Source organism: Oenanthe melanoleuca, chromosome 18 (assembly GCF_029582105.1).
Source record: "Oenanthe melanoleuca isolate GR-GAL-2019-014 chromosome 18, OMel1.0, whole genome shotgun sequence".
Classification (NCBI taxonomy): domain Eukaryota; kingdom Metazoa; phylum Chordata; class Aves; order Passeriformes; family Muscicapidae; genus Oenanthe; species Oenanthe melanoleuca.
Genome location: NC_079351.1, coordinates 8,093,226 through 8,116,608, shown reverse-complemented (window position 1 = coordinate 8,116,608; position 23,383 = coordinate 8,093,226). Strand labels below are relative to the sequence as shown.

Genomic DNA, 23,383 nt, shown 5'->3' with positions numbered 1-23,383 from the left:
GGTCTGGATTTCATTTGAGCCCCTGTCTCCCCCCTCCGCTCCCATGTGCCGGGGGGATGAATGCTGAGCCTGTGAGCTCAGAGCTGCGAGCGGGGAGAGGCAGGAAAATCGCCCGGCTCTTGGCATGGAGACGCGGTTCTGCTCCGAAGGTTGGCTCCTGGCTCTGTGTGTGTGTGTGTCTGTGTGTGTGTGTTGTGGCGGAGCTTTTCCTGCTTGCCAAAAAGTGTCTTCCCCGGGTTTTTGCCCTCCCATCCCGCGTGTTGCGGGGCTGGTCCCTGCTTTGTGCTGGAGCGCTGCCGTGGGTTTCACCTCGCTGGCCGTGCGTGGGGGGAGAGGCAGAGCAATGAATAACTCCATTTAATTCCCCGATTTCCCCGCAACTCCCGCCCAGTGCTGCGCGTCTGAGTGATTCCCAGAACTGCTCCCAGGCCCGTGGAGCTGCTGGGGGTGGCTGTGGCTGTTTGCAGGGACAGGGACAGGGACAGGGACAGGGACAGGGACAGGGACAGGGACAGGGACAGGCTGCCTGCTGTCCCCTCTGTGCATGGCTGGGTGACCAGGACAAGGCAGGGAAATGGAGCCCAGGCTGGCAGATGTGTCTGCCCTCGCAGGTAGCCCATGGCACAGCCCAGCCCAGCCCAGCTCAGCCCAGCTCACCCTCCTCTCGTCCTGGGCGTTCCCAGCGGCGCTGGGCATGGGCGCTGGGAGGGAAACCGCAGCGCCGAGAGGAAGCGCTCAAGGCAGGGTGGAGCGGAGCTGTGGCCAGGGAAGGCTGCTCCCATGGCTGTCCTGTCCCAGACCTTCCATGCCCCATCCAGGGAAGGCTGCTCCCGCGGCTGCCTGTCCCAGACCCTCCATTTCCCATCCAGGGAAGGCTGCTCCCACAGCTGCCCTGCTCCAGACCCTCCATTCCCCATCCAGGGAAGGCTGCTCCCACAGCTGCCCTGCCCCAGACCCTCCATTCCCCATCCAGGGAAGGCTGCTCCCATGGCTGCCTGTCCCAGACCCTCCATTCCCCATCCAGGGAAGGCTGCTCCCACAGCTGCCTGTCCCAGACCCTCCATTCCCCATCCAGGGAAGGCTGCTCCCATGGCTGCCCTGCTCCAGACCCTCCATTCCCCATCCAGGGAAGGCTGCTCCCACAGCTGCCCTGCTCCAGACCCTCCATTCCCCATCCAGGGAAGGCTGCTCCCACAGCTGCCCTGCCCCAGACCCTCCATTCCCCATCCAGGGAAGGCTGCTCCCATGGCTGCCTGTCCCAGACCCTCCATTCCCCATCCAGGGAAGGCTGCTCCCACAGCTGCCTGTCCCAGACCCTCCATGCCCCATCCAGGGAAGGCTGCTCCCATGGCTGCCTGTTCCAGACCCTCCATGCCCCATCCAGGGAAGGCTGCTCCCATGGCTGCCTGTCCCAGACCCTCCATGCCCCATCCAGGGAAGGCTGCTCCCACAGCTGCCCTGCCCCAGACCCTCCATTCCCCATCCAGGGAAGGCTGCTCCCATGGCTGCCTGTTCCAGACCCTCCATGCCCCATCCAGGGAAGGCTGCTCCCATGGCTGCCTGTTCCAGACCCTCCATGCCCCATCCAGGGAAGGCTGCTCCCATGGCTGCCTGTCCCAGACCCTCCATTCCCCATCCAGGGAAGGCTGCTCCCATGGCTGCCTGTCCCAGACCCTCCATGCCCCATCCAGGGAAGGCTGCTCCCACAGCTGCCTGTCCCAGACCCTCCATGCCCCATCCAGGGAAGGCTGCTCCCACAGCTGCCTGTCCCAGACCCTCCATGCCCCATCCAGGGCTGTGCTGGCAGCACCCGGTGTTCCTGGAGGGGATTTACCTGCAGGAGCATCCTGCCTCTGCAGAGGGTGGGTGGCACCTTCTCATCCCTCTGGCCATCTCTCCTGCTTGTGCTTTCTCCTCTGGTCTGAGCCACTTCAAAGCATTCCTGAGAGCTGTGGTGGGAGTTTCAGCAGCCCGGGGCTTTGGGCTGGAGAGCCTGTGCCACCAGGCAGGGACATCGGGAGAGAAGGGGGTGAAGGGTTTGATCCCATCCTTGGTACTGTGCTGGTTCTACCTCACAGAGGTGCTGGGCAGCTCTGCAAAGGGTTGCTGGGGAGAAAGGGACTCCCCAGTGATGTGGTCCAGGGGTTTTTGTTCTCATGGAGCACCGAAGGTGGGGATCTCAGCCCTCAGGCTGTGCATGGTGCAAGGAGCACAGAGCTCTGCTGGCTGTCACTGCTCCCAGAGCAAGCAGCTCACAGACACCCCAGAGCACCTTTGTGCAAAGAGGCAGGAGCTCTTGCTGATGCCCTGGAGCAATATTTACAAAAAAATGTCCCAGTGATTCTGTGTTTGACCTGGAGCTGCCTTTTCCATGGGTGGCTCCAGTGTGGCTGTGCCTGGTGACCTGGGCCGGGGGCACATAACTGTGGTGTGTGCCTTCCCCTGAGGAGGCTGCCAGGGTGATGAACACAACTGCTCTGCCCTCATTCAGATGCTGTGAGGGACCTTGGAAACGTTAGTGGTGTTTATGATACGTGACTAGCATGAAGTATGGGATGGGGAAATGGATGGCCTGAAAGTCTGGTCTCTGATCTGCTCCACAGGTCCCTGCTTGAAGGGGTCAGCACAGGCAGGGAAAGCTGGGCCAGCGGAGGGAATGATAAATCATGTGTGGCAAAACTGTTCTTGGAGAGATTCTGGGCACAGAAGTGACAAATAAAGTTTGAAATCCATGGTTTTAGGTGTCCTGGGGCCCTGGGCTGTGGCACTCCTGGTGAGGAGAGGAGCAGGGCTGGGCCCTGCCTTGGTGACTCACTGAGGGATGGTTTGGATGAAAGCAGATCCTGCCACGCTGGGGGCATGTCCCAGTCCCTGCTCTGGCCCTAAACATGCTTCTCATTATTCCTCAGCTGTGGGTGGGAAGAGCTGACTCCTGAGTGAGTGTGGGGCTGCTGGATGGGATGAGGCACTCCAGGGCGGGTGGGAACTGGCCTGGCCTCTTCTTTGAGGTCTGTGTTCCCACAGCTGCTGGGCTGCCTTGTCCCCTGGGGTGTCCTCTGCCCAGGGAGAGCTCGGGCTGTGCTCCCAGAGCCGTGTCCCTGGCCCAGGGTCCCATCCCAGGGGATGACAAACACCCTGAGCATCAGGGGAAGGTGAGGAAGGTGCGAGGTGAGGCTGCAGGTCCGTGCCAGGCTCGCTGCCAGCTGTGGGCAGTGCTCTGTAACAAGGGGCCAGTCCCAGGTGGTGCCCAGGGGTGCTCACAGAACCTGCTTGTCTCTTCTAATCCAGTTAACTCATTTCTCACACGTTTCTGAAGGCCATGAAAGCATGAAAAGCACTGGCTCTGGGGCTGGGAGCTGTGCTCTGGGCTGTCCCTCGGTGCCAGGTTGTGCTGGTGGCAGTGGCCTGGAGATGGCTCTCCTGTCCTTTCCTAGCGGCTGCTCCCTCTCACTAGCTCAGATCTCTCTACAGAGCTTTAATTGTTATTGCCTCGGGGCCTCTGGCCTCTCCTGAAAAGCCAAGGAAGGGTCTGCAGCTCCTGAGCAGGGAGGATTTGGTTACTGCCATGTGGGGTGAGAGGATGGGTGCAGCCCTGATGGGAAAGGATGTCTGATCCCCAGTGAAATTATTCAGGTTACCTTTGAAATTGCACTGGAAAAGCTCATTTTGAGGGTTAACAGATGATGATGAATGTGTGATATAACACCTGACTGCAGTGAGTGGCATGTGTCAGGCAGAGCCAGGCAAGGGGGTGCATAGAAAGAAAATAAAGGGTTCATTAACCCACTGCTGATCACTCTGAATGTTCCAGTTACACCCACCACAGGTATGTTCATGTGTAATATTCTTACTTTGGCGTGGTTTTATCCATCATCCTGAGCAGAGGGACACAGCCCCTGACTGCAGTGTGTGGTTTGCAGGGGCTGGATGGTCACAACAAAACATCTTTGATATTCTCAGAGCTGCCTGGGAAACACCACTTGTCTGGGCTGAGAAAGAGGAGAGGAAAGCAGGAGTGCTGTTTGTGATTGCTGGAGGTGTGAGGGGATGTGCTTGTTTTGTCATTTTTTTTTAAATAAAAAAGCTGTATGTCAGGGCAGAGGGGTTGAAGTTGCTTCTGATGACTTCAGCTATCTTTCCTGTCTCATGCTTCCTGGTGTTCCTGTTACTCCTAGGAAATGACAGATAAAAGCCTGACATGTCTCTTTTTACTGGTTTCTCACAGCCATACACCTTATTTGCCAGACATTTTCCTTTTTCCTCTGGCTTGCAGCACACCACACATGGGACACGAGGCATTTACAGCCTGCGTGGTTCCACCTCCTGTCAGATCCCACTGCACTCAGGCAGTGCTGCCAGCCCTGGCACTCAGGGACACTTTTCCCCCTGTCCTTTAGCCCTCTGTGTGCTGTCAGTGCCCCACTGCTCTGGTGCTGGCCCTTGTCTCTTGCTGCAGTGCCCAGCAAAAACCTGCACCCTATGTGTTCTGCAGCAAGCTGCTGTGGCTGCAGGTTGTGTCTGTGAACAGAAGGTCTCTCAGCAAGGCTCTGGGTCTCAGGAAGGCTTTGGGTCTCAGGAAGGGTTTGGGTCTCAGGAGGGGTTTGGGTCTCAGGGAGGGTTTGGGTCTCAGGGAAGGGTTTGGGTCTCAGGGAAGGGTTTGGGTCTCAGGAAGGGTTTGGGTCTTAGGAAGGGTTTGGGTCTCAGGAAGGGTTTGGGTCTCAGGAAGGGTTTGGGTCTCAGGAAGGCTCTGGGTCTCAGGGAGGGTTTGGGTCTCAGGGAAGGGTTTGGGTCTCAGGGAAGGCTTGGGTCTCAGGGATGGCTCTGGGTCTCAGGAAGGGTTTTGGGGCTCTGTGTCTGCAGAGAGCTCCGTGCTGCTCCCAGCCCCTTTGGCTGCTGCTCCAGCAGACACATTCCCTCAGTTAGTTGTCTGAGGCATGTCAAGGTATGAAGCATTATCCATTTCCTGATGTCTGCTCTTAAATCTGCTGGAAATTCTGCTCATCTCCATGAAACACAGCCCCTCTGTGGGGCACAGCTCATCCCTGCTCTGACAGCGCAGGTACCGCTCCTCGACACCGCTCTGCTGAGCTCGGCCAGCCCAGGGCTGCAGCTCCTCTGCAGATTTCTGCTTTGCTGGATGACTTGGAGCCTCCCAGCAAGGCGATTCCCATGCTGCTGGGGTGAGGGAGGACATTTCTCATGCGAGTCAGGGCTCTTCCAAGGTCCAGCATACCACAAAGCTGAGTAGAAGCAAGTACGTAGTTAGGGAAGTATGTCTGGGTCAACACATGTCTTGTGCTGCCTTAATGATCTCAGAAGCACAAAATCTGTGTCCTGTTGGATTTCCATGCAGCCTTTGCAGCTGTAGCTCGTGGACAGAGGGATTTGCTAGAGAGCAGTGGGTGCTGTGTGGCATCACAGGGGCAGCAAGCCCCACGTTAGGAGCAGTTGTACCTGAGAAAATGTAGGGAAAACTCCTTGCTCTGCCTCTGGTTTCTGTAAGGCCTCAGGAAAAGATGTTTGTGCTGCCACTCCCCTCTGATTTGGGTGAGGATCTGGTGTTTGGGGCTCTGCTGAAGCTCCCTGTCATGAAGGGGTTGCAGAATTGCAGCTGGGAGCTCAGAGCTGTTCTGACACTGCAGAGAGGAGAGTCCCCAGAGCAGAGCTGTGAGTGGGATCTGGAGCTGTTCCATGTGGGCTGTGAGTTCTTGGTGGCTGCTCTGGACAGCTGAGGGAGACAGCATCCTTCATGTGTGTGCTTAACCAATATCCACAGACCTTGACCCATTTTAAATAAATTTATTGGGCTCTATCCATTGCTTTTCCCCAGCAGTGTTTGTTTGCAAATGCAGATTCTCTCTTCCTAAGCACCAACACTGAAAACTTAATTTCCCCATGGCTGAGCAGGACATGGCTCTCCCTGTGCTCCAGCACTTCAGGCTGCTGTGGTTAAATTGATTTATCCTGTACCCAGGTACTGCTTCCCTGCCACAGGAACTGAGAGCCTGTGCTGCAGGATGGAGCTGCTGTTCGAGTGCAGGTGAAGGGAAATAACCCTTCAGTGGAAGGTTTAACAGAGTTTTGGGTTGCTGATGCCAAGAGTGTTGTTAGAGACTTATAAACAGCTCTGGATTGTGGCTTGGGGGGGAGAATGGGCAGGGGTTTACAGGTGAATAAAATGCATTAGTTTTACAAGCAAATAATCACACAATAAATCTGAGAGTGTGTTTTTTCATGGAATGACAGCCCAGGTTGGAAAGGATGCCAAAAGATCACCTGGCCCAGCCTCTTGTGGGAAAGGGAGCCTAAATAAGACTACCTAGCACAATGCTCAATTACATCCTGAAAACATCTACCAGTGAGGACTCTACCATGTCCCTGGGGAGCTTGTTCCAACAGCTGATTGCTCTCCTGTAAAAATGTCTTCCTTGTACCAAAACAAAGATTTATTTTTTCCCCATGTGAAGTTGGTGCTGCATAAAGAGATCTGCATTAATTTTGTGATTACATCATTACCAGGTACCTTATAAACTAAAGTAGTGGTTCTTGAAGCAAATTCTGGTTTCCAGTGAAGCCAGTTTGGCAGGGGATCAGTGGGATTGCTTGGATTGGATGCAGGGGTTGAGGGGGAGCCTGCCATTAGCTCTGCAGCATCTCCAGGCTGCAGCTTTGGCCATGATGTAACTCCAGGCTGTAGAAATAATGGTGGGTTTGCATTTCACTGCTGCCTGCTCAGTCTGGAAAATTAAACCATGTTATCAAGACAACCCAAGTTTGGTCTCTGGCACATTGGAGCAGACAAATACTCATAATTTTTGTTGTCCTTTGTTGTTTTTTTGCTGTCTGATTTTTTCCAGAATGCTACTGGGTCAAGGCACAGAGGTGTGGGCACCCCCTGGTGTGGCTGCTCATGAAGGAGTTGGTCCATATTTTCTGAAATTACTCTCCCTGACTCCCCCAAAGCTGGGTTCTCTCTCCAGAGCTTCCCAACCTGTTGATGCCAGCAGCCCACCCCTGCCAGCTGGCACTGCCTGCCTGCATGGAGCACTTTCTCCTCTCCTTCCCAAGGCTGCAGGATGTGGCTTCTTTATTAGTTCCAGCTGCTTTTTTCTTTCCAGGGTTTTTCCAGTGCTTCCATGTCTTGCTCATGGTGATGGAGGGGCCTTGGTGTCACAGGACTTGCTGATAGGAAGAGAGGCTGACATGAGGGGTTTGGAGGTGTTTGGAGGTGTTTTCTGGGTGTTTTCTGGGTGTTTTCTGGGTCTCTGATCCCTGGCAGTGCAGGCAGCACCAAACCTGCCCAGCACACACAGGATGGGGTGACCCACGTTGGCTGGAGCAGCTCTGATGAAGCCAGAGCCTCTGTCAGGGGCAGTTGTGTGCTTGGATCCATCTGGGTGGTGCAGGGGGACAAATGCAGAGTTAAAATGCTGAGCTGGCAGGAAGGCTGGTTTTGAGGGACACCCATGCAGCTGAAAAGCAGCTCCTGGGGAGCTGAGTGGTGTGAAGCTGCAGGAGGGGAGCTTGGAGCCTCAACCCAGGATTTGGGTCCAGGGACAGTTTCTGCTTTACCTGGGAGAAAAAGAAGGAAGGAAAAGAACCTGCAGGTAACAGCTGTGTTGGGCAGGCACATTTTGGTGTGGGTAAGGCTGGTTTTGGTGTCTGGGTCTGGGATTTTGTCCCTGTGCTGCTGACTTTGGGTGAGCTACAGCAAGTGATGAACTCCCTCTGTTTTGGTGCTGCTGAGATTCTGGGCTGGACTTTGGGTTTGTGCAGGTCCCTGTTGGAGCTGGGGAGCAGCAGGGTGCAGTGTGAGGGTCTGTGAACCCTGTGATGTCTCTTTAAAAGGTGACTGGTAAAGAGTCGATTGCCTGGGGTTGCACAGGACATCAGCCTCGGATCTCACATTTTCCAGCCCAGAGATCTGTTTCCTTGACAACACCATGTGTGAAGAGGTTTTTCCTGCTGCTTCACCCGACCTTTTCAGACCTACACCCTGTAAAGAGCATCCCAAAATTTCTTGCTGTTTTTTTAGCACATGCATGGGGGGTGATCCCTGCATGAGAAACACCTTGGCTGGCTTCAGTACCCACCAGGATGCCTCTAGGAAATCTGCCCCATCTCAGGAGACTGAGATCCCTGAGAACCCTCTGGGGTTGATGCCTTAAGATTTTAGCTTTTATATTTTTCTGATTCTGTACTGCTTTAGTGCATAACTCTGAACTCCATACAGAGTGTTAGCAAGCTCTCCTCACATTTTGCTCAGACAAAACAATCCTTCCAGGCCTGAGAACCCAAAAAAAGTATAAACAAAATGAATTGAGAGGGAACAAACTGGGGGAATATGACTTCATTACCTGAAGCTGTAATTGGAGAATTAGCCCCTGATATGTAGATGGACCAAATTTATATGTTTGAAAAACTCGTGTCCATTTTGGGTGTAGTCTCTGTGAGGCTTTCAGCTGCCCAAGGTGTATATGTTGAAGACCTTTAATAAATCCCCACTTTATCCCCTTGCCTCTGTCCAGCCACTCCAGGGCCTCAGAGCCCCCCTGCCCTTCAGCAGCTGCATCCCACAGCCCCAGCGCTTTCCAGGGCTGAAGGGTGGTGTGTCAGCATCCCCCGGGCTTTGGCCATCCCCTCTTTGACTCACGGGTCTGTCACTGCCGCTGACTCATCCCCCTCCCCGGGATGTGCCGGGGCTGGGAGCAGGGTACAGGGGCCAGGGGGTGACAGCTGGTGGGACAGGGGAGCTCTGGGGATGTCCCTGGAGCACCCCGGGGGAGGAGGGATGAGCTGGGCACTGCCACTGCCCCGCCCAGCCCCAGGGCTGCCCACACTCCCTGCTCCAGCCTCCCCCTGCCCACACCTGCATCGCTTCTCCCCTGCCCCAGGGATGTCCCTTCACCCTCTAGGGCCACTTAATTTCACCTCTGAAAGGTTGTGTCTGGCTGTAAAAAGCAAATTACTGCTGAGGTTTAGAACTGAGGACAGTAAATTCTGATTTATGTCCTTACAGGGAGGGTTTTATTCAGCAAAAAGGACAATGTTTATCACTATGGTGCTAAAAGCATAGGGATGCCCCTCTCCTAAAAGCGTCAGGGTTCCCCTGTCTGAACAGATTTGCTTTTTGGCACAGCTTTTATTTACCAGTGAGTCAGGATTTAAGCAGCAGCAGCAGGAGGGAATGATCTCGTGGCACTTTAAAGCAGGGCTCTTCCTGCCCTTCCCCCGAATCGCTCTGTGCCCTTGGGTGAATCATTTAACACGTGTGCTCTCACTTCCTAGATTGAAATGAGGTGGATATTTCCGCTTTTCCTGGCACTTCAGGACCTGCTGCTAGGCAGCTGGGAGGGATTTGTGGTGATAAAGCTGGGAATTTGACCCTTGGATGTGTCAGCACCCCCACGCAGGGCTGGGATGAGGCTCCCTCCAGGGCAGTGCTGCTGCTGGTTTGAGATTGGGGTGGGCTGGAGGTGGGCACTGGGAGCTGCTCCCTCTGGATCTGTCTCTGCTGGGGGCCAAAGAGCAAGAACTCATTAATTCTATTCTATTCTATTCTATTCTATTCTATTCTATTCTATTCTATTCTATTCTATTCTATTCTATTCTATTCTATTCCATTCCATTCCATTCCATTCCATTCCATTCCATTCCATTCCATTCCATTCCATTCCATTCCATTCCATTCCATTCCATTCCATTCCATTCCATTCCATTCCATTCCATTCCATCCCATTCCATTCTATTCCCATCCCATTTCTATTCCATTTCTATTCCATTTCTATTCCTATTCCATTCCTATTCCATTTCTATTCCATTCCTGTTCTATTTGTTACTCTCTGCTGGCAGTGTCCATTCCTCAGGCACTGAAGGCATGGCTGGCACAGGCAGAACTTCCTCTGGGGAGATGCTGGTGCTGCCAGGGCTGTGTTCACAGCACAGCACCACTCCACACCAGCTGATGTGTCCCTTCCCTGCCCTCTCATCATCAAGAGCCATCTGATCTCTGTTCCCTGGGGAGATGGAAGAGCACACAAACCTGGTCATCCCTTCCCTGCCCTTTTCTGCTGAAGTTTTTGAGCTTTGCTCTCTCTTCCCCTGGAAATGAGGGTGATCCTGTAGGGCCCCAGCTCTCCCTCCCCAACCATGAAACATTTCGTTTTGCTTAAATAGTTTTCCTTCCCCTTGTGGCTTTTCTTGGCTCTGTAGAGTGACAAGGCTGGAGCTGCCACTCCAGGAACACTCACCAAGAGGGTTAGTGCTTAACTGTTCACAGATTTATCAAGATAGAGGCAAAGCAGGCAACCTTGAGGGCAGATAAGCTGTTGGGCCGTGAAGAGGGCTTCAGCACCTAAAATATTTCCCAGTTCTCCCCTTTCTTGCATTCATTGATCCATTCAAGTGGAGAACTGGTCAAACCTGACTTTAGCTGCCTGACCAGCCCTGGCTGGACTCTCTATTGACAGCTGCTCCTCAGGGAAGGGAGCCTGTTTGGAAACCACCGAGGCTGGTGAGCTGGTGGTTGTTTTGGGGTGGGCTTTTTTCCCAGAAAATATGAGAAGCTCCCGGTGGGTGGAGAGGGAAAGTGAACTGTGAAATGGTGAGTCTCGTGCTCTCTGTTGAAACACACCCTGGGGAAGGCACATCCTCCATAAACAGCAGTGCTGGCCATGGACCAGAAACCCTTCCCTGCCCGCTCCCCTCTGCACAGAGCTGAGTGCTGGAGGGGCTGTTTCCATCCAGAAGGGCTGTCCTGGATCCTGTTCTGTACCTCCAGCCCTGGAGACACCCACTGCAGAGCCTGTTGAAGGGCAGGCTGTCTCTCCCCTTTGCTCACCAGTTTGTTGCAGTGACTGGTGTTGCTGGTGCTCAGTAGCTGTTTGTGGCAGTACCTGGGCTCTGTGCTGTGCTGGCTGTGAGGCCATGGGGATATTCCCAAATCTCACATGGTGCCCTGAGCACTGGTGGAGCTGTGTGGTTTGGATCCTGCCCCTGGCTTTGCTCCAAAATGATACAGAAGAGGTTGTGTCGTGGCACTGGTCTTGTCTTGCTGTGGGTACACCTGTGCTCCAGGGCTGTGCAGCAGCTGGGCTCTCAAACTGCTCTTCACCTCATGGGAGATGCCCAGATTGGGTAAAACCCACCTCTGGTGCCCTGTACTCACCTCTGCCACAGCTCCCCAGGCTGCTCAGAGTGGCCCTTTGTCTGCAGCTGGAGAGGAAACTTTATCTTACTGCACCAGGGCAGAAGGTGGCAGCCAGAGGCACAGGGGGATATTTGACAGTGGGTGATGCAGAGCTGGTTGGTTGTGAGGGCTGCAGGGCTGCCAGGGAGCTGTGGGAATCACACAAGTGCTCAGGTCTGCAGGCAGAAAAGGTATTTTGGAGAAAAGGGCCTCAGAGGCAGCAGGAGGAGCATCAGGAGGGTTTGAGCAGCAAGGGTGGAGTCTCAGCCTGAGCTCTGCCTCCCTTGGCTCCTTGCCTTCCTCCCCCTCCTCTCTCTGTGTGCATTTCCCAGCTCAGGCCAGCAGAGACCCGAGCCCTGCTCTGTCTCTGGTAAACCTCAGCTTTGCCTGCTCACCCCAGATTTGCTCCTTTGCCAGATCCTGAGTGAGCTCCATCCCTAGAAGAGTCCAAGGCCAGGTTGGATGGAGCTTTGGGATAGTGGAAGGTGTCCCTGCCCATGGCAGAGGGGCTGAAACAAGCTGATCTTCAAGGTCCCTTCAACCCAAACCATTCTGTGATAACAAGAAAATGTTTATTTAGCTGTGTGTTGCTCGCAGAGAGATGTGAATCCAAACAACGGGCTGACAGCAGGGCACCCATTTTCCTGCATTGAAGGATTCACCCTAGAGCACTAATTATCCATCAGACCCAAGCATCTGCTCCTTCTCTGTGCCAGCCCCCTCTGGTGCAAGGCTGCAGGCTGCTCTGGTGGCTGTCAGTGCCCTCCTCCTGCAGCCCCTCTGTGTCCTGGAGCAGTGAGCACTGCCCACCATCAATCCTGGGAAATCTGGTTCTGTGTTGGACCTTGGCTGTGCCAGGACATTCTGCTGACAGATTTCCCCACAAAGTACAAAGTTGTAGCAGTTGACTCACGAGTGCATCTGAAGTGTCAGCTTTTCCTGTCAAACTCCACTGGGCTGGCTTCAAACCCAGGGTGAAGCATAGCTTCAGGGGGCAGAGGTTGCCTGAACTTTGGCAGAAGCTCATGTTGTGTTTTGAGCTGAAATTCAGGTTGCTGCTTCTCCCTGCCTCCCTTCAGGTGAGGATGCACAATCTTCTTGCAGCTGGGAAGGACCAGCAGAAGCAGGAGTGTTCCCTGATTGCCTCTGGCCATCTGGGAGAAGCTGTTTGAGTTAATTGAACTGTCTCCCATGCTTCCTTCTCTGCTTAAATATTAAACAGGAATTGCATTGAACTGTCAGGTCAGCAGTGTCTGGGGATGTGTAGAGTGTGGTAATCTGTGTGAGGATGGTGAAGATGAGGGGAGGGGGCATCACCTCCATCTCAAACCCAGGTACCTCTGCCACTGCCACCTCTGCCTGTCCAAGGTCCTCAGCTCCCAGTGATTCTCACAAATTTCCCTCCAGGTTCTTTAGATGTTGACTCCCAGGTGCCTGACTTGCTCTTTGGATGCTTTTAGTACTTTTCTCATTGTTAGGAAAGTTAATTAACATCAGGAGCTGCCAATATTTGTAAAGCTGCTTTCCAAGGAAGACTGCTGCTCACAAATGAGATTTTCTTTTTTTTCAAGCAAATATGTCAGATCCATCATCAAAACAACCCATCAAAAACATTCCCTTCATAGCCCTCTCATTGGTATTGCATGCACTTAAGCAATAAAGCCAGGCTGCTTTCAGTCCTGTTACTGGCTTGGCAAAGAAACTGGCTCTGAAAGCAATAAAGAGAAACCAACAATGAACAAACCTGGTGTTTTCCAGCAGAGATGCAGAACTGGCTCTGTGGGGAGCTGGTGTCTCTCAGGAAGTGCTGGAAGTGGCCACTTGGATTTAACACTGCTCTCATCAGCTGCCTCTGCCGTGGGCAGGAGCATCGTGCACTGCAAGCACTCTGCCATTTTCCATCAAATGGGAAGCTGCCCTGGGTTATCCTGAGAGAGGCAGGGCTGTGGGCTGGCCTGGCTGCAGGGCTGAGCGTGTTCCTGGCGATCCTGCTGCGCCTCCCGAGGTCACACAGCATCCTTCCCTCTGTGTGAGCCCTGCAGCCTGCAACTGCTGCCAGGCCCTGCCACAGGCTGGGCTGCCCCAGGAGCTTTGGCAGCTCTGTGGGGTTGGGAGGGATGGCAGAGAGAGGCTGTGGGATCCACCGTGGGGTGTGGGGAGGCTTTGGGCCATCCCAGTGCCCACTGCTGCTGCTGGAGATTTTGGAGCTGACCCACACTCATCTCGAGGGGTTTGGACCTGCTTGTGTGGCTCCACCTGAGCCTGTCACCTCCCCAGTGTCCCCCTGCAGAAGTGACTTCCCAGCAGCTCAGGATGCTGTGCTCCCTCCCCACCACAATCAGGTTTTTGTCCCAAGGAAGGCGTAGGAGTGGAGGTTTATCTCTGAACTGGCAGGCAAAGGAGGATGCCACACCTCTGGGAGCTTCTGGGGCTGGGTGGAGCTGGAAAGGGGAGCAGCAGGACATGGGCTTTGAGGAGCTGCAGTTCACAGGCTTGCCCTGAAGCCAAGGCACTCTGAGATTTCCAGGTCCCTCAGGGAAGGAGAGTAGCAATAAATCTGGATAATGTGTGACAGGGCCTGGCCCTCTGAGTGATTTCTGACACTCTTCTGATTACAGCAACAGGCTGTAATCCACAGGGATTTCCTTGGCTCTGGAGCTGAGGCAGCACTCACTGAGTGGGCTTGGCTGTGAGCAGCTCCCAGCTCTGGGTGTGAGGCAAAGGAAGCAGAGGCACAGTGAACACAGAGTGGGACCCTTTCAGTGCCAGGATGGAGGATTTTGCTGTCCTCAGAACTGAGGTCTGGGTAGCTTGATGGCTGTTCCTGAGGGATCCCCCAGTGCTGCTCCAGGAGAGCTGCTCAGCTCCCTCGGCAGATGCACCAAAGGGCAGCCAAGGATATCCTGCAAATGCTGGGTCTGGAAATTCATCCTTGTGTGCCTATGGGCTGGGGGAGCCCTTGTGACAGGGGACAGGTACAGACACCCAGTCTTTGGATGTGGTTGAGAGACAGAGTCATGGTCATGGAGCAGATCAGGAGCAGTGCTAAGATGCAGAGAGGTCCTTGTCTTTGGGGTGGGAAACCTTTCTGAAGCTCCAGACCGTGTGGAACACCTAGAACTGTGTCTGGCTTGGGAAGTTTCTCCCTGGAAGTTCATCCCCCATCCTTCTGCACAGTGTGAACCCCAGTCAGCCCCTCCCAGCTGTGCCACACTGTGAGAGCCTGTGGCTGATTCCTTATAAGATGAGGGGTTTATTTTACTTTATTCCTTTGTCAGAGGCTGTGGCTGCTTCCTTCTAAGGTGAGGGGTTTATTTTGCTTCATTCCTTTGACAGCCTTCCTTGAGTTTTGCCAGCTCTTCTCTCTATCAGCCTGCAAGACCTAGAAGGAAACCTTCAAAATGCTTTTTTAAGGCCTAATTGAGGAAAATAAAGAGAATTGCTTGAGAGTGCCACTCTGCCTGTGGGTGAGGCACTGCTGGGGGTGTGTGGGCAGTGTGACCCTGTTCTCAGCATGGGGATGGGGTGTCTTCACATTCTCCAGTCTGCAAATGCTGCACACATCTGGCACGAGAGAGCTGGGCTGGACTATTTGCCATCTTTAGCAACTGGAAACAATCCAGCCTGCCAGTTCCTGCAAAGCTCATCCTGTGGTTTAGTGGATAATACTGATCCTTGTTCAACTCCCACGCTTCAGTGCCTTGTCAGAGGGCAGGGGAGGCTCTGCAGAGCTTGTGCTGTGCTGGGACCCCAGCTCACCACTGTGGAAGGCAGCACGAATATTCATTGTGCCTGAGGTGCTCGCTCCAGTTTAATGAAATGTTTTTGGTGACACAGGGATGGCTCTGGGGTGGTGGCAGGTGGCCAGCAGGGGTGAGGGATGCAGGGTGGCAGCAGGAGCTGAGGAGGTGTTCCTGTGAGCTCCAGGGATGTCCTCACAGTGCATTTCCAGGAGTGTGACTGATGCTGCCACTGCCTCACGAGGGTTTGGTGTCTGTGTCCCCTGCAGCTGGGAGATGGCTGCAGGCAGGGCGTGCCTGGCTGAGCTCAGGGACCAGGAGCTGCACAAACCTGCAGTCTCCAGCAATCAGCCAAGCTGCTGAGCCACACAAATCAGAGTGACAGCCACATCGAGGCAGATCTGTCAGGGATGGGCACGCAGGCTTTATTCTGGGACTGCACCAACGTGACCAAAGGTGAATCCAAGGGTCCCAAACCCTCAGCAGACCAGGGGTGCTCTGATCCTGTGGCTGGTGAGGCTGTTTCCTGCCCACAGAGCTGGGACAGCCCCTCTCTGAGAGGTGCAGAGGGGTCAGGAATGTTTCTGTGAGCAAGAAGTGACGTTGAGTTTTGGTGCTAATTGTCCCCCAGGCTCTCTGCCCAGGGCACAGATGTGTCCCCTGGATGGGCTGCACAGGTCTCTGAGCAATGTTATCTAACTGAAAACCTGCTGTTTGTTGCAGGGAGTTGGACTAGATGGCTTTCAAAGGTCCCTTCAGCCCCACCATCCCATGGCTCCATTAAGGGCACAGAAATGGATCTTCTTGTCCAAGAGCTGGTTTGAGATGAGCCCCATCAAAGCTGCTCACACTGGGGCTTGTCCCCACCTCTGGCTGAGGGTGCTGAGGCTGCTGCCCTCCCCTGGGCTCAGAGGGAGGTGTTGATGAGGGCAGGGGGAGGTTTCAGTGCAGGGCAGGACAGCAGAGAGCAGAGGGGGGTTTGTGAGCGAGCCCTGCGGTTCTGTGCTCACTCAGACCCTGTGGGAGACAGATGAGGTGAGCAGGTTTAGGTGTGGCTGTGGCTGGCAGCAGGCACACATCATGGATTAAGCATGTGCATGGCAAGAAAGGGGCTTTCTGGAGGCAGACAGAGCCCTGCTGTTGCTGTGCACCCTGCTCCTCCAGCCCCTTGCTAACAGCAGTATCTGTGTGTTTATACCGAGCTTGGCTGCAAAATGCCTCATCGGCCCCAAGTTTTTTCAAGAGAGCCTGAAGCTTTGCTAAATACTCCTTTTATTGTGCTGCCAGGGGCTGTCCCAGAGGCCAGCAGAGGAGGTGGCCTGTTTGGCCACACTGATATCTGGACCAGAGATTGAATTCCCGCATGTCTTAAATCTGTCTCCAGACTGGCAAGCCACCAAGGGGGCATCTCTTTCTCCAGCTAATTGGTGTTTATGTGCAAATTGGCCTCTGGCTGCTCCAGGAGCCTGGCTCTCCAGAGCTGCAGGAGGCTGGGCTGTGCAGGGTGGTGGCAGGGACAGCCCAGCGCTGCTCCTGGGGCAGCACTGCTGGCTCTGGGCTGTTGGCACTGCTCTCGGGGCAGGCATTGCTGGCTGGCCTCCAGCTGGCAGGAGATGCTGGCCCAAGCTCCAGGCAGGCTCTGTGCAGAGGGTTTGTTTGGAAAGCACCTCCTGAGGTGGAGATGGCCGTGGCTGGGTGTGCACACCTGTGCCTGGAGCACTCAGTGTCCCTGCAGTGGCTGAGTCCCTCTTGCAGAGGGTGCTGCTGATGAACCAAGGTGTTTCTGCAGGGGAGTGCTCCCCAGGGCCCCAGCCCTGGAAGGAGGCAGCAGGGCAGTTTTATTTGTCTGTCATGAATGTTGTCTGGTTGTTGAACCAACAAAACTGGGGGTTCTGTGGTGTAGGGTTTTTCTGGAGAAGTATTCAAGGACAGAGCCCAGACCTGGCAGTTTATTCCCTTGTGTCAAGGTAAATCTGGCTGTGTTGGTCTGACTGTGAGTACATCCCCTGAGTTTACAGACACTGCCAGTCCCTGCTGAACGAGAAAGGCTGATGCCTAATGCATCCAGCTCTTTCCTCCTGTCATTCCTTTATAAGGAAAAACATTTCAGATTTAGTTTCTACCTTATTTTAACTTCTCGTAAAAGAGAGCAGTTTACTTCTTCTGGTGGAACATCAAGTCCAATACTCCCTGACCTGGTGTGGTTATTATGGGCACTTGGTAAGATGAAGGAATAAAAAAAGGCAGCATGGTAATGCTGAGTTCATCAGTGGGTGATGGGGTGGCAAGTGGTGCCTGCAGTCTGGAGATGGCAGAAGGTGGAACACAGGATTTTCTTGTGGCTTGGCTTGGTGGGATGGCACTGACCACATCTCCTTGGAAAGGAGAGTTTGCCCTGTTCCCCTTCCCCTGCTGGGCTTGGCCCTGGGGGTTTATGGGCACAAAAAGATGGGCAGTGTAGGGGCTGAGAGAGAGCCCAGCCCTGGCTGTCACTGCAGGGCAGCAGGGCCAGCTCTGCTCCTTCAGGACATTGGAGCAGAGCTGATTGCCCAGCAGCTGCAGCCAGTGTTTGTGCCACTGCCCCAGCAGGGCTGTGTCCCACAGCAGGGCAGCTCAGGGCTCTTTGCCCTGGTCCAGACCCCAAACTCAGCCCATCCCAGGCTTTCACTGCTTCTTGGGGGGTTGCCAGTGGGGAGTTTCTCTCCCCTCTCCCTGCTGGCTTGGTGCCCTCTCTCCGTGCCTGGTGCTCTGCCCCCAGTGTGCTCAGGGGCCTCTTTCCCATTTAGGGAAAGGCTGCCTGGCCCCTGCTTTTGGCCTGCTTGCAGCACATCTCCCTGCTGGCTTTTTTCTATTTTTTCCAATCCTCTTTTGTCTCTGGAGGCTGGAAGCCCCAGAGTCCCCAGTGTGTGCCAGCTGTGGCTCCTGCACTGGGCAGGTTGGAGGGGAAGCCCAGGTGTTGTCCTGCTCAGGGTGAGGCTGGGTGTGTGAGGGTCTGTTCCAGCAGACCAGCATCACTTCTCTCCTGCAGCCATGATTTAATCTCAGCAGGAACAAGCACCCTGCAGTGGAGAAGCCTCAGGCAGGGTCTGGGGCAGCAGGGCTGAGCAGGGGAAAGGCAGAGGAAGCTGAAGGAAATTCCCCTAAAAACGTTGACTCATTGGTTTTTTTTATTTACTCCAGATTTTTTTAGTCAGCTGAGAAACTTCTGCATCTGTAGAAGATGCTGAGTAGGCAGTGCTGGGAATCTGCAAGATGGACTGAGGAACAAAAGCTGTGTGCTGTGGTTGGAGGGGGCTCTGCCATTGCCTGTGCATGCTTTTCCAGCAGGAGAGGCAACTGCAGTCTGAGCTCCTGGGCTGCTCCTGTGTTTGGGATGGACCCCCTGAACCCACAGCTCAGGGCTGTTTCTGCAGTGGTGTCCAGCACAGCTTGGCTCCATCCATCACTGGATCCTGCTGGGATTATCCTGGGATCTGATTAGTGGGAGTTCCATTGGATGTGTCTGGGGTTATTCTGGGATCTGATAGGGGGAGTTACCTTGGATGTGTCTGGGATTATCCTGGGATCTGGTTAGTGGGAGTTACCTTGGATGTGTCTGGGATTATCCTGAGATCTGATAGGGGGAGTTACCTTGGATGTGTCTGGGATTATTCTGGGATCTGATAGGGGGAGTTACCCTGGATGTGTCTGGGGTTATTCTGGGATCTGGTTAAGGGGAGTTACCTTGGATGTGTTTAGTGCAAGTCTGAGAGAGCTGTAATAGACTTTCTTAGAGGATGGTTTAATGAGATGTTTCAGCCAAGGCAGACCCTGCCCATGCTGGGTCTCTTTCCCATTTGCACTCCTTGAACCCAGCAGTTTAAAAACACCAACCCTGCCTAGTTTTATGTGTGCCCATGTGAGACTGGCCAAGCTCTCCCAAGCAGCAGTGGTGGAGCTGAGGATGTTCCCCCTGGCATCCCCATTCCCACCCCATGGACCTGACAGCAATTCCTGTCCCCTTGTGCACTTTTCCCATCCCTGTGTGGTGGAGCTGGGGCTAAGGCAAGCCACCAGTGCTGCTGTGTGGGTGCTGGTGATCACACCTCAGCATCCCCACTGGTGCTTTTGCTGCCAAAACCTTTGAAAGGAAAGGAAAATTGTGCTCATTCTTCCTCTCCCTCCTCTCCCCCTGCCCTTGTGTCCTCCCCCTGCTGTGCAGTGAGCTCCCACACTGTGTCCATGCTGCCCAGAGGAAGCTGAGTGGGTGTGGGGCTGTGGCTCCATCTGGGAATTGTTCTTATCAAACTGCTTTATGTCAGGAATGAATAATAATAATAAAACCTCTGATGGCAAGCAGGGAGATCAGGAGGTACAGCTGCTCCTGAGGCCTGGCCTGCAGCTTGTGGTGCTTTCCTGAGCCTTTGCAGGGAGTTTTGGGGTCTTTTTGCTGCAGCAGATTTTGCTGCATGCCTGGAATATCTCGGAGGAGCTGGAGAAACAACTGGGGCTGGGACAGGGAGCAGGAGCTCTGTGAGAAGCAGGGGAGAAGCACAAGAAAAGCAAGTTTCCTGCCATGAGGCTGGTATATTTATGACTGGAAAGTTTTGGGTTGAAAAGGTCGTGAGCAGGCGGCTGAGGGAGCAGCAGGGGCTGCAGGAGGAGATCTGCCCTGCCCTGCAGTGGGGTTGGGAGGGTCCCCGGGGGTCTGTGGGTGGCAGAGGCATGGGCAGCACTGCAGGGCTGCAGGACAGTGCCCTGGGCAGCTGGGATGTGAGGGGGAGGCAGGGTGCAGTGGGGTTTGTGCCCTGGGGCTGTGCCTCCCCCCCTTGCTGTGCAGGGATGGAGTTTGCAGCCCTGCACATCTGGAAGGGGAGTGCACACATGCAGCACTGCCAGTTTATTTATCCTGAAAACTCTCCCCAGCCAGGGGCTGCTGGGAAAGTTAACACTGCTGGAAATGGTCTCTTTCCAAGGGATTCAATGCTCTGACTGACCCTCACCTTCCCTTCCCCTCCTGAGGGGTACAGGCAGTGAAAAGACCCAGGCACTGCAATTCCTTCTGGAGTTGAGCACACAGGAAGGTTTTCCAAAGGAAACGTGCTGAGCCCTGTGTGTGTTAAACTCATTAAGGATGAGCACGGTTTCTGGAGCCTCTTGTTTCTATTAAAACATCTGTGCTGTCATGAGACACTGAGTTCTCTGCCTGTTTGGCCTAAATGTTCAAAAGAAGTAATTAATAATTAATTTTTTTAAAAAATAATTAAAGTAATTAAGTCAGTTTTCTGCTTGAATCCTAAATTGCACTTCCCAGGTTCTTAGAAAAGTCTGACCTGAAACTGAGGAGAGCAAGAGCTTGAGGCTGGGTTTGTTTTAACTGCCTGAGGTTCAGGCAGATGCAGTTCCTGATCCCCTTTCCATTTCCTTCCTCTGCAAGTGTTCCCTGCTGGTTAATCCACACCAGGGAGCTGTGCTGCCCTTCCCTGCCCTGCTCCCCTCCCAGCCCTCTGCACCAGTGCCAGGGGACCCCCAGCCCTGCTGGGGCCCAGGGTGGCTGGGCTGCTGTGCCTTTCCCCTTCCAGGCTCAGCACACAGAATCACTGCTGGCCATGAAATGCTTCCAGCTGGGCTGAAGGGGCTGCAGGATGGAACAGAGGTGAATCCCTGGTTAGGGGTGACATGGGAGATGACCAAAACAGCTGGGTGTGATGAAACAACCAGCATTAATGCTTGGGTTTTTCTCTCATAGTGTTTTGGCTTTCCTTTCCAACCACCTTTGGTTTTTAACTCCAGAGTGAGTTCTGAGCACCAGAGTGTTCTGCTGTGCCTCATGGTAAACTGTGTTGAAGAGCAGCTAAGCTGGACAAAGATCAGCCTGCTGCTATGGTCACTTGGCTCTCTTTTATTATATCCAGTGTTTTACTGTTTCCTGCCTTAATCATTGTCTCCAGTAGCTTAAAGCTTATTAATTTCTAGCTCAAGTCTTGATCTTTTCCATCTTCTCTTTGGATCTTGCTTTTTCTTCTCTCTTCTCTTCCCTTCAGTCCTGACTAGTTGATCATTTAATGAGTGTGCTGTGCATGCACATCTCCATCAATGGGCTGCTCCTTGGAGGGGGTGAGGCTCAGAGTCCATGGGGGTGTTGGAGGGGGCAGAGCTGTGCCCCCCAGCCCAGCCATGGAGCCCACAGCATCCTTCCTGCAGGCAAGCAAGCCCCTGGCTTGAATCCCTTAGCACTGGGGTAGCTCTGGGTGACCCCATCAGTCCCCAGGGATGAGCACAGTGGGGCAGGACAGACCCAGCTCTGTTTGCAGGTTAGGAGGGTGAGGGGAGGGATGTTGGTGCTCCCCTCCCTGCTCAGTGTAAGCACAAGTGATGCATCCTTGTTCTGTGCAGAGCAGGCTGGCACCTCCTCTGTGTGCTGATTTAATGGGGCCAAACCTGACAGGAAGGCAAGCCTTGATCTTCACAGCTCTGTCCCTGCTGGGAGGGGAGAAGGAGCTGTGGTTGTCTGTGCTTGGTCCCTCCCATCCAGCTCCAGGCTGCCCCAGAACACCAAGTTTGCTGCATGCCCTGTTTGTACACTGAATATCTGAGAAGCTGTAGGTTCAGGGACCTTCTCCTTCCTCGTGTCATATTTAATCTCCAATGAGCAGAAACCTCTTTGGCCTTTTGCTCCCTTGATTGCACAGCAGTCCCTTTATACATTATCCCTTTAAAATCTCAGTTCCACTCTTATTGATCTGTTTATACCATAACCATATTTGGGGTTGGATTGGGGATTTTTGGTTCCCTTGTCAATGATGATCTTTGCCCACAGCAGCTCTTCCCTGCAGTGCATCTGTGGGTGATGGCAGCCCCATCCCCTCTCCACCTTCCTGTGGGGTGTGAGTGATGCTGGTACCCAGGATGGCTCTCATGCTTTCTACTTTGCTGCTAAAACTCTCTCATTTAATACATTTTAGGAGTTACTCACTTAAATTTTGTGACATTGGAGGCTTGTGCTGGGTCATGCTGGGACTACTAGGGCAGTGCTGGGACCTACTGGTGCAGTGAGGTCCTTTGTGCTGAGGCTCTTTTCATGAGCAAAAACTTTATTAAAAGCCCTCTATCTGCCATTCTTCCAGATTTTGTCCTTTTCCTGTTATCCAGTCTTCAAAGCTACCTGCCCCTTCCTGTGCAGATAGATCCTGGCTCTGTGACACTAACAGATGAGAACCAGCAGCATTATCTTAAAAAAAAAAAAAAAATCAGTTTGTTACTCAGAAATCTCAAATTAGCAAACCTATTTTGAATGACTTTGGCTTTTCCCATGCTCTTGGTTTCCTTGTGGAGGAAGGGAAGTGTGACCAGCACTGAAGTGCATCCGTCCTCCCAGTGTTTCCTACCCTTGGGAAGCAGGAAGGCCCTGGAGCCTTGGGAAGAGCCTCTCTGTGACAATTCCTGTGTGGTCAGGGCTGGGCTCACGCCGTCATCTCCACGAAACCACAGGCAGAGGGGATGGGAACTGTGTCTGATTTTCCTTCCGGAGTCCCCTCGTCCCCAGGCAGTGACAGCAGCACTTCCCAAGGGCTGGGGGCTCCCAGCACTCTCCCTGCCACGGCCAGATCTGCTCTGATGAGTTGTCAGCTCTGCTCTGATGATTTGCCAGCTCCCTGATTCTGGGTGACATCTGTTCTGTGCCTCAGTTTCCCCACCTGCCACATGGAGATGACTGCAGCTCTTCCAGGTGGGTTTGGATGCAGAGGTGCTTTTGGGGCAGCTGCAAGGAGCAGAGGAGAGGAGGGGAAGGTGATGACAACAGCTTTTATTTTTGTCTTGGAGAGAAGAGCTGTGACTCACCATTCCTTCTTCAAAACCTGTCTGTGATTGCAAACCTGTCTCTCCCTGTGGCCCTGCACTGGTGCTGCTGAGGGGATGCTGCAGCCAGAGCTGCCCAGTGCTGAGCTGGAGGTGATGCCCTGAGCACTCTGGGGTTGGTGTCTTACCCTGCAAGTGCTTCCACCCATCCCCTGCACCTTCCCAGCAGCAAGGAAAGGTATTTGGCCTCTCAAAGAAACATTGAGTGGTTAATAATAATAATGATATTTAGCTGATCCTACATAGTAATTTTGGTCTGTAAGCCTAAAAGCATTTGGTGGGAGAGGCCATAATTAATAAAGAGTTTTGTTTTGTAATTGAATATGAGGAGGAAGGGGAAGATCCTGTGGGTGAATTGCTCACTTTTGTGTAGGAGATGCTTCAAGGCTCAGGTAGCCACAATGACTCATGGCCCTGGTCTAACCCAGCCTGATGCTCATGACTGCAGCAGATTGAGAGACTGATAAGAGCTGCTGGTTCAGAAAAACCTTGACTTGTGGGAGGAAGAAAATCTGCCTGAAAATCTGCATTCTTACCAGCCTACAAGGAAAGTGCACAGTGCTGTTTGAAATGGGTTGGGATAGGAAAGTCCCTTTTCTGCCTTAGCCTGTTAAAG

The 23,383-nt window shown here is 53.7% G+C and overlaps 1 protein-coding gene across 4 annotated transcripts in view; it reads left to right on the top strand.

The window, feature by feature from the left end:
* SEPTIN9 (septin 9) overlaps positions 1–23,383 on the top strand; it is a 134,406-nt gene that overhangs the window by 37,574 nt on the left and 73,449 nt on the right. The window contains exon 1 of one of the 4 annotated variants that reach the window (XM_056506023.1): positions 51–149. The exons of the other annotated variants lie outside the window; for them this stretch is intronic. Within the exon in view, the coding sequence (XP_056361998.1) occupies positions 125–149 (25 nt within the window). The 5' untranslated portion in view covers positions 51–124. Of the gene's footprint in view, positions 1–50; positions 150–23,383 lie in introns of those variants that run through there. 4 annotated transcript variants of the gene reach the window in all.